This window comes from Synchiropus splendidus, chromosome 2, assembly GCF_027744825.2.
Source record: "Synchiropus splendidus isolate RoL2022-P1 chromosome 2, RoL_Sspl_1.0, whole genome shotgun sequence".
In the NCBI taxonomy this organism is placed as follows: Eukaryota; Metazoa; Chordata; class Actinopteri; order Syngnathiformes; family Callionymidae; genus Synchiropus; species Synchiropus splendidus.
The window spans coordinates 21,523,081-21,533,583 of record NC_071335.1 but is presented as its reverse complement, the minus strand read 5'-3'; the positions used below and the strand labels follow the sequence as shown (position 1 = coordinate 21,533,583).

The 10,503-nt window shown below is 40.2% G+C and overlaps 1 protein-coding gene across 4 annotated transcripts; it reads left to right on the top strand.

Annotated features, from left to right (window-relative positions):
• Window positions 1–353: 353 nt before the first annotated feature.
• bdh2 (3-hydroxybutyrate dehydrogenase, type 2) lies at window positions 354–10,201 on the top strand. Of its 4 annotated transcripts, none has more exons than XM_053856816.1 (10): window positions 354–385; window positions 2,143–2,233; window positions 2,827–2,905; window positions 3,152–3,248; window positions 8,191–8,299; window positions 8,620–8,680; window positions 8,830–8,943; window positions 9,465–9,523; window positions 9,618–9,710; window positions 9,844–10,201. In XM_053856816.1, the coding sequence occupies exons 2-10, from the start codon at window positions 2,162–2,164 to the stop codon at window positions 9,895–9,897; spliced, it is 738 nt and encodes a 245-aa protein (XP_053712791.1). In that variant the 5' UTR covers window positions 354–385; window positions 2,143–2,161; the 3' UTR covers window positions 9,898–10,201. The 4 variants fall into 4 exon arrangements, with proteins under 4 accessions (XP_053712791.1, XP_053712792.1, XP_053712793.1 ...); XM_053856817.1 differs by lacking the exon at window positions 354–385 and adding an exon at window positions 410–464; XM_053856818.1 differs by lacking the exon at window positions 354–385 and adding an exon at window positions 521–614.
• Window positions 10,202–10,503: the final 302 nt, after the last annotated feature.

Here is a 10,503-nt window from a genome sequence, read left to right as displayed (position 1 = left end):
CTTAACGCCAACTTAATGTAATTCTGCTTGAATGGAAAACATTGGGAGACCTAGTCAAGATATAAATCTCCCAAGAAATAGCTAAAAGTAAATATCTATATTCAGTTCGAATAAATTATGAAAATAAGTTCATAAGTTAAGAGTTCTTCTGTATCAACCTTAGTCCATTTTACTTGTAGAGACTTACCAAACAATGAAAAACGCAAAAAAAATAAAGAACGTTTGATTTTTATCGAGCAGATGTGCTGTGAAACATCTCACTTGCTATTTGCTCTTTGTTTACAACTCGCTTCCGGACGACTGGTCAGCATCCAATAGTTTTGGAGGAAAAGCGTCACGTGTGCTTATGCAATTTGACGTGCAGTGTCTTGGAATTCTGCACGAGGTAAGTTTACTCTACCAACTGCAACGCCGACATTCACCTTATAGTCACAGTAGCTAGCGCCTTTTTGGTTTCGCTACAGGTGAATATACTTCAGAAAGACTGAAGTGTTGTTGGGGTTGTGCTTCTGTATGTCGAGAAAGGTTATGTAAAAAGGCAGTCGAGCTCGGAAACGTACTTTACCCTCTACAGTCAGTGAATATTCATTCAAAAGCAAATGTTTTACGAACAGGTTAGTTGGAAATTTTCATTCATAACGTTGCATTGAAAAGTAGGGAGTAACGTTTTATTTGTGTCAATAAAGCTGCACCATTCAAAACAAGAATATTGAAGGGTAACTGAGACACAAGTAACAACTCAAAATTATTGTTGTTTTTGTTATTATTATTCGTAGTAGTAGTAGTAGCAGCAATAATATTGATAACATACAGTACAATAATAATACATAAATAATAAATGAAATTCAAAAGAATATAAAATGGATTGATCAATGACATAAACAAACAGATACTGTTGAATAATTTTGGTGTGAACATTTGATATGTGCTGGATTAATTATTATGAATTTAAACCTCAACCCTAAACATAATCGGAGTCCTCTATTTTTCGCGGGAGGACTGTGACTCAGTTTCACTTGTCCTTGTAATGGAAAACTGGAGAGAAGCCAGAAGAAGAGGCTGTGAGAGGGTTCTGCAATGATGTTGCTTGCCCTCTTCCTGACCCTGTCCGAGTGCTGGATGGATGTCAAGCTGGAGCCAACCATCCTTTTCAGCACTCTGCTCTTTGTGGCTGAGCTCATCCACACTGTGATGGAGGAGAGAAGCAGCAGCACCAGCATTGCCTGGGGCAGTTTGTATCGTTGCAGTAGGGGATGTGTGCCGAGGGTGTGCGGCAGGTCCTGCCAGAGGATGCAGCCCTGGGATCTGTACTGAACCGTCTTGAGTGTGTCAAGCTCCAGGTGGGTCTGGCAGCACCAGAGAAGCCAGCCAGTCACCCTTCAAGTCTGCACGCAAACACATCACCATCTTGAATGAGAGTGATGATGGTCGTGTCGACAGGAGTTTGACAGTATTGCTCCCAGAGGTGAGGTTTTGTCCGTGACAAGACGAGGGAAATGGAGAGGGGGGAGCACACAACAACCGCAACGCATCAACACAAATGAAGGGAACTGGAAAGCAGACAACTGCAATGACATTAATAGAAATAATACCCTTCTTATCGAAAAGAATAATCAATTAGATGACGTCATTTCATATTCCATTCATACATCAAATTGTTTTTAAACCGGAAGTAGAAACTGCACTCTTCAAAATTTAATTTCCGACAGTTATTACATACTGTGTATGAGCTATTACAGCAGAGACTCCCACCAACCCATCCTTGCAGGTGTTTAGCTGATCGCTTTTTCCAGAGTGTTTAGTTAGGACACTTGTTTACGGCTGTTGACTCCACTTGGAAAACAATTAATAACCACAGCTCTGCAGTTAAATTCAGATGGTAGATTTTCACTGGCGGCTGCCTGTGGATTTATCGAAACGCTTCCTCTCTGCTGTTTAATCAACCACTGCAGCAGTTGCGAACTGTGAGGGAGGGGGAAGCAATTTGGTCAGGCGTCTCATGGCCGAGATGTTTGTCATCACACTGGTAAATGACTAATGCCTTCACCACAGGGCTTGCTCCTTTATTCCGTCTTTTTGCTATGGAGACATTATCATCAAAACAAATGTGTCTTTTTTTTCTGTGTGTTTGCTTCGCACCAGCACCAGCCAGCGCAGCACCATGGGCCGCCTTGATGGAAAAGTGATTGTGTTGTCAGCTGCAGCGCAGGGGATTGGACGTGCCGCCGCCATTGTAATGGACTTCTCTAATGCAATCTGTAAAGATAATAACTTGTTGTTCACCAAAAGTAGTTACTCAAGCACATTATTGCCTTTTTGTACTCCAATTATGCAAAAGTTATTCAAAGTTAGACCGTCTTAAAGCTGGTTAAATACTTGTTAAAATAGGGTTGTGTTTCTGTAGAATATTGTGATGGGTATATAAGAATATTGAAGGGTAACTGAGACACAAATAACAGCTCAAAATTATTATTCTTCGTCTTCGTCTTAAAGCTGGTTAAATACTTTTTTAAATCTGGTTCCATCCTTCAACACACTACCAGAATTGTTTATATATATATATATATATATATATATATATATATATATATATATATATACTCTTTAAAGCTGGTATTTAACCAGCTTGAAAAAGTATTTAAAGCTGGTTAAATACTTTTTTAAATCTGGTTCCATCCTTCAACACACTACCAGAATTGTTTATATATATATATATATATATATATATATATATATATATAAGTATTTAACCAGCTTTAAGACGGTCTAACTTCGAATACCTCTCTTTCGATGTATATATGTTGACGTCTGCGAATGACTCCTCAGGCTTTCGCGAAGGAGGGCGCTCAAGTCACTGCAACGGACATTAATGGAGAGAAGCTGAAGGAGTTGGACGGCATACAAGGTGGGTTGTGGTTTTAGAGTGCAATAGCTCTCTCTGCTGGTTATTACAAGTATCCACACTGATTGTTCTGAAGGTACAAATAATGATAATTTTAAAATTCTGATTTAAGTATGATGACCTTAATTGGGCTTAAACATAAATAACAATGAATAAAGAATGTAAATGATAAGATATACACACATTTCTGTGGGAAAATAAAACATTCTACATTCATTAATTCTTTTTCATGCTCTGAACTGTCAACAGGGATCAAGATCAAGGTTGTGGATGTGACAAAGAAGGACCAAGTGGAGGCTCTGGCCCAGGAGCACGATCGCGTGGACGTGCTGTTCAACGTAGCTGGGTAACCAACACTCAAAACATCTGCATTGACTCTCGATATGTCAATACTTACCTTGTTTTTCTACCCACCTATATGTTTTCATCGATACAGCTGTTTTTTTTTCATCCTTTGAGATATTAAAAATTCATAAGCAAGGAGCCAGAACTTGAACACACAGTGAAAGACTAGAATGAACAGCTGTCTCTCAATAGACTGAAGAGTCCTTCAACTGATTCGTGGATCCACCGTCTACTCATCAGTTACTTGTCCTGTTATCCGCATTCCCTGAATAATTTCATTAAAATCCATTCATGGGTTTTTCTGTTGTATTGGTACGGACTGATATCCGCATGTCATCCTTGGCGGAGCACGATACTCTAGCTATTCTTAAACACCCACCACCTGATCCTGATCTGCTGTGATGGTATTAACGGTTTGTTGAGGCTCAGAGATGCACGTGGCGTGAGGGCTGGAGCCATGCTGAAGCAACGTGATAAAACTGGGCTCTGGATTATTAGTTCCTGAATTTCCCATCGTGTGTAAACCGAGAGCGCCCCCTATAGTGAGCTCTGAAGGAGAGGACACCACTTCATCAGCCCATGCTTGTCACACCATGTTAAAGTTCATGCTTACTTCCGCACTGATCCATGAAGGATCCGAAAATCATCTTTTTCATACATGAACGCCGCTGCTGTGTGTTGAGCAGCGTTGAGAATTTAGAAAGCTTGTAGTTTTTGGTACAATATGCTTGTGCCCCATTGTGATTTGAATCTTGGTACGTGTTTGTTGATTTGATTTATGTAGGGAGTCTACTGAGTTCCATCATACACTTCTGGAAGTAATATATGAGTGATACTTAAAGAAACATGGGTTTCACGTATTACTTTCTTCCCATAAATAAACAAGGCTGTTTATGTGCATTAGCAAAGATTAAGAGCTCCTTCTGTCACTAGGATTTATGGGCTAAATTGTTTCAGAAGAAGAAAACGTAGCTGGAGCTGGACTAAATAACTACGATAAGTGATGGGTCTATGAGGTTTCATGAAACAGTGTCCTGATTTTCAGAGACCACCAGATGGCGCTGTCTGCTGTATAATGTTTGGACTTGACCAACTCACTCAACGAAACTTCACATCATTTCTAAACCAAGAGCACCATCTAGTGGCCTCTGAAACTGAGAACAGGACTCTATCATCAACTTTGCAAAACTATTTTGTGATACCTCAACTCCCCGTCACTAACTACTCTCAAACTAATTTCACCCCTAGTTCTTCTTTGATCTGGGTTTGAAGATAAAGGTTTGCCTCAAATACTAAATTCAGTGGCTGCTTTGGACTGTGCAGTTCTTTCCTTGACATGAGGTTTAAGCAGGTCTTGCTACATTGCGTTTACAAACATTGTTGGCTTCCCTGTCTTTCTTTTGACTGTTATTCATGTAAGAACTGTGAAGTAGACTGACCAGTATGAAAACTGTAGTGATGGGTATATGAGGTTTCATGACACAGTATTGAAAGGGTTTCATGAAACAGTGTCCTGATTTTCAGAGGCCACCAGATGGCGCTGTCTGCTGTAAAGCGTCTGGACTTGAACAGCTCATTCAATGAAACCTCAAATCATTTCTCAACCTCAGAAAATTCAGACACTGTTTCTTCAACCATTGAAATACTGTTTCATGATACCTCATCTCTGGTCACTGGTATACGGTGACGGCTGGAGTGTTAAATGTTGACTAGCGTTTGTGATTTGCTTCATAATGTCCTTGCTGTGATGTGAGTTGTTATTTATTCGATGTGTGGTCTTTCCCAGGCAACCAGAGCCATAGGTCTTTATTACTGTTGAATAGAGACATTCTGAAGATTTCTGTAGTCACCACATGCTCAGGGTAACTCTGTCCAGCCATCATTAGATCATGAGAATCTCTCAGTGGAATATTTCAAAAGGGAAATCAAATAAAGTAGAATTCGATTGAAACAAATTGGACTTGTCTGAGAGGTCACTTGAAGCTCAGGCCTCGCACTGTCTTACTCAGTAAAGCAATTTTGAAGTCCAGAATTGTGCGTCTGTGCCTCGTCAATCATTGGGTTGCTACTATCTTTTCCCCTTTTTCTTCCGTCACCTCATTAAAATTGATGTGAAACTGCATGTTTTGATGTATCTGTCCTCTCAACAAATGCCAGAAAACTGATTTAAACAGGCATATGATTTCCAAGTTGCCGCCAACATTGAAGGGTTTAACCTCAGCTTGACCTCTCTCGAGCTTCTTAAACAGAAGCTTAAATGAACGACATCTTTGAAATCCGGGCGGAACATCAACGGCTGTTGAACTATGCTTAGAGCAGTGCTTCTCAATTATTTTAATAATAATACTTTTTTTTACTAAGTATTAAACGTTTCACGCCCTCAAACTCGCCACCGCCTCTATAAAGAGTATCATTTGTATATAAATTGATTATGAGTAGTCTATATTATAAGTGGTCTGCATAACATTGTGTCCTTGTTAATTTCAATAAAAAAAGAAAGTTATATAGATCAACTTACAATACTGAATAACTTTGTAACAGAAAACACTTAAAATGCCTCAATTTGCCTGAAATAAATACAAAAAATCATCTATTCCAAGGTCTATTCCAAGGTCACAATGTCTTTGCCATTTCAAGCTGTTATTTAGCTTTTCATTTACGCCTGTAGTACATTTGCTGAATGGTAAAGAGACGTGATGGACACGCAGCACTGCTATATTTGGCTCCATACACCGCCTCAGCAATCATGGCAAAGCACACAACCTTTCTAGCTCTGACACTTGTGACTGATTGGTCCCCAGCTCGAGCTGTTGATTGAAACTGCTTTTGAACTACCGCTGCGTTTGCAACGCTCCACCAAGTCTGTCGTCTTATTAGCTCCCTTTTTTTTTTTTTTTGATTCCTGCTGAATGTGTGATGAGAAATGCAGATGTGTGATTAGCCACTTCAGAGCAAAAATCACAATGGCTGACTGGAAAGTGGGCTGGTTGGAGAGCAAGCACAGCTGTGATGGGGCAACAGCTCCCAAATAAGTGGTTAGTGACAAACAAAGCATTTGTATAGCTAGTTCACAAAACATTATTCAACGATTGCCACTTTCTTCAAGTCTTTTTTGTTTGACATGTCCACTTTCTGAGGTTGTTTAAAACCAAGTCCTTCTGGAAAATAATATAGTGTATTATAAAGTGCAATGTCTGAATGATACAGTTATGATAACAAGACCAGGGTGTAAACATGCGTTTTAATAATTCATATATTTTAGTTCTCATACACACTATATATTAGTGTCATACACAAATGAAATTAAATTAAATTGCAATGACTATTAGTCCCATAATTTGTATATAACATGACCTCCAGCTCTTGCAATGTTTCTGTGGCATCTCTTTTATGACTATTAATAATATGGTAAGAACTAGAAAATAACATCCATAAGCCAGCTGAGATGATGAATGTGAACTCTGGACTGCTATAGATATTTATATTTATACACTTATTCACTCTATTATTCAGTTTTTCCTGACATTTGCTACAAGTACAGGTGTGTATAGGGTATGAAACAGCACTCCCAAATTTGTCTTTTAATGTAAATAAAGTCACTTTCTAACTCAATACACTCAAAAACTTACACACAAAACTTTTTTTCCGCTCCCTCTCAGTGTGTTAGTCGCCACAGCTGCGTGTGTTGAGTCAATTTTTTTCTGTCATTCATTCCATGAATCATTGGAAAGCTGTCGCTTTCTGCTTTCCAAAACTATGATTATTTATATTGGTGGCACCGATCGTTCAGGAGTTGTTGTACAGAGATGCCCCGGCAACTCGGGTGCAGTTGCTCTGTGTTTGGGAGGTCCTGCTGCCGAAGCACTGGGGGCTACAGCAATTTTCTTCTTTCAGGTGTTTTTTGAAACTTTGGCTGGGGTTATGTTTATTTGATTCAAGTGCAAGGTCGCCATTAGAGGCACAGGTGCGACATGTAGCAGCCTTGATCTCTAGAGTTCTTTCTTTTCTTGTCACTTAAATCTGACAGTTATTACTTGAAAATTCTGCAATGATAGGCTAGAATGAATGACCCTCGGACCTTGCTGGTCATGTGCCCTTCAAGTGTATCACAGTGTATATTGCCTCACACTCCCAGTGGTCCTGCTTTAAGGTGGTTGCACTCTGCGGATTCTGTCTGTTCGATTCGCCCCCCACTTGTGTCTTGTCATGTTTTTTTTTTTTTACAAGGAAATAGCGGAACAAGCAGCGTAATACGGAGTGCCTTGATTTATCCACACCGCTCTCACAACGCGCTGAACGGAGTGAGAGATTACTGGTAATCGAGAAAATTTTAGTCTGTGCAGTCCAGATCCAAACGTTCAGTTACTTGGGGAAAATCGGCGTCTTTCCTCTTTGCTGTCCTCATGCAGACAGCAGCAAGATCACAGCAGTGAAAACAGTTACTGTAAAGGGCAGCATTTTTCATTGACGCAACACATCGCGAGTCCCGGTCCGCTGGGCTCCTCCACAGCACCAGTCTCCCGCAGCTCCCAGCTGCAGACCTCAGTGTTCAGGGAGTTGGTGAAGATGTTTTTGAACAATGTTGTCCGCCCAGACAGCGATCAGACCCTTCATTTATGTTTGTGTGGAGTCGCACTGTACACATAGTTTCCGGCATCTAGCGCCGAGTCGCCTGAGGTGAGAAGCTCACCCCCCGTGGAGAGTTTCCCGAGGCAAGGTGTAGCTCTCCAGCTGGGATCAAGTCCGCGGCTAAAACCCGACTCGCTTGTGTTCACATTTCGGACTTCTGAGCCGAACGACTTTGTCTCAGGCAGAGTCCGCAGCGTGAATGAAGCCGCCCCTTGGCTATTAATTAATTTGCTTACACAAATATGGGCATGTTCATTTTTCAGTGTTTCTTCCACACATGATGGTCATGTATTGATCACTCATGTTCCATGCAGATTTGTGCACCATGGCTCCATCCTGGACTGCGAAGAAGCAGACTGGGACTTCACCATGGACGTGAATATCCGCAGCATGTACCTCATGTGCAAGGCCTTCCTCCCAAAGGTGACCTATACCCCCTTGCGCCCCTTATCCCTCATTTCAACTGAGCAAATGTCTGCTGTTGTCCGCTTGAGTGGCATATGCTTTTATTTGTTCTCTTCCTTTGTGCGTTGGGATTAGCTGTATTAACCTGAGCCTGTGACTTGGAGGCTGGCACCTGCCCAAAAGCTAATCCAGCTTTACAGGCAAACTGTTCTGGAGGGGGAATTTTAACTTCAGCAATTTCTTAAATTCTCGTCACACAATCAGTTTTTAACCTTGAGCTTAACTGAACATTTTTACGTTGAAATAATCTTGCTTGCGTACCTTTTTTTTCGTTCTAGATGTTGGCCAGAAAGTCGGGAAACATCATAAACATGGCGTCAGTGGCTTCCAGCATCAAAGGTTAATACTATATGTATGATTACAGTCACAACATTATGAGATGAAGGAGGCGCTAAGTAACTAAAGAATGAACATGTCTTGTGTAATCCTCTTACTGATGTTCATTTGCAGTCGATGTGTGAGTGACATATGGGTTTCCCACGTCACAGGTGTTGTGAATCGGTGCGTCTACAGCACCTCCAAGGCTGCCGTGATCGGGCTCACCAAATCCATCGCTGCTGACTTCATTGAGCAGGGGATTCGGTGTAATTGTGTGTGTCCCGGTAAGTTGTGAGAAGTTCTGAGAATTTTTTTTTTTTTTATATATATGAGAACTCGTACTCCGACTTTTCAAAAAATAAAAGCCTACAAATTAGTGTGCCACATTCCGAGTATAACGTCATGTAGGGTTGAAGAGGTTTCATGAAACAGTGTCCTGATTTCCAGAGGCCACCAGATGGCGCTGTCTGCTGTAAAATGTTTGGACTTGAACAACTCATTCAATGAAACCGCACATCATTTCTAAACCTAGAGCGCCATCTAGTGACCTCTGAAAATTAGGACATTATTTCATCAACCCTGTATTGTTTCATGATACATCTACCAATCACTAATAATATTCATGTCATGTTGTAAATACCTGGATGTAACTCCAGTTCTATGAGTACTCTAACAGACTTTGCTACTTGTTTATCCGTTTGAAACATGACCACTGCCCTGAACTATATGTTGCAAGATGACATGAATACTGTTTACACTTCTCTAACTTGCATAAAGCAAACCTTGGACTTTCACATCCCCATAGGTACTGTTGACACTCCATCGCTGAGAGGAAGAATCCAGGCTCAACCTGACCCCGAACAAGTACAGTTGCCTGCAGTCTGATTAACCACCTAATGCCCAACTGCGCTAAGGGCAATGGTAAACTATGTAATGGTGAATGAACTGTCACCTACAGGCGTACAAGGATTTCATGGCACGACAGAAAACTGGCAGGATGTGTACAGCCGAGGAAGTGGCGCACCTCTGTGTGTACCTGGCTTCTGATGAGGTCAGCGTTTCTTCAAAATAACTTGTGTGACTATTTTAAGAACAAATATAAGCTGGTCAGCAGTGACCAGAATAGTCAAGTCAATAAAGTTCACTTTAACCTGGTTTTATAAACTGTTTCTGCTCCCTGACAGTCTGCCTATGTGACTGGGACCGAGCAAATCATCGACGGAGGATGGCGGCTGTGAATTTGATTCATCATCCGTGACAGATTATAATGTGTAAACATTCTTTATCTTGAAGTCAAAAATTCATATTCGGGGAGATGAAGAAATTTCAGCAATATTTGGCAGAAGTGAACACGATTGTAATATAAATTTAACTATAAATGTCAAATTTTTTTAATTGACCAGTTAATATTCCGACAATAGTTGCCTTTTAAATAACAAATATTCTGAATAGATCCATCAGAAGAAACCTGTTTGTCACTTTCAGCTGATCAAATGAAAATATTGACAGATATATAAACCCAGAAATAAATATTTGCTTTCACACAGGTTGTGGCTATTATTAAATGTTTCCATCGCAGTGTTTTTTATTTTTTGTTTTTTTTGTGGTGGCATTTAAAAATAACATACTTTGAACTATTTTTAAGTCATGACGGAATATCCTCTCAGCAAATTGTGCATTAACAGCCTGGTAAAGATTCCATTTGTCATAGCTATAAATATATATCATGAGACTATAGTATTGGGAAAAAAAAAAGTCATTTAAAACATACGTCATATAAACACTAAAATTGCCGGTACATTTATTTTAATTTACATTTCAATACATATGTTCCTTATTTATTA

What these genes read in the sequence shown, in the direction of transcription:
- bdh2 (XM_053856816.1), top strand. Translation starts at nt 2,162, where the DNA reads ATGGGCCGCCTTGATGGAAAAGTGATTGTGTTGTCAGCTGCAGCGCAG. An exon ending in GGAGTTGGACGGCATACAAG is followed by an intron (nt 2,906 to 3,151) that starts GTGGGTTGTGGT and finishes AACTGTCAACAG; the next exon opens with GGATCAAGATCAAGGTTGTG. An exon ending in TGTACCTGGCTTCTGATGAG is followed by an intron (nt 9,711 to 9,843) that starts GTCAGCGTTTCT and finishes GCTCCCTGACAG; the next exon opens with TCTGCCTATGTGACTGGGAC.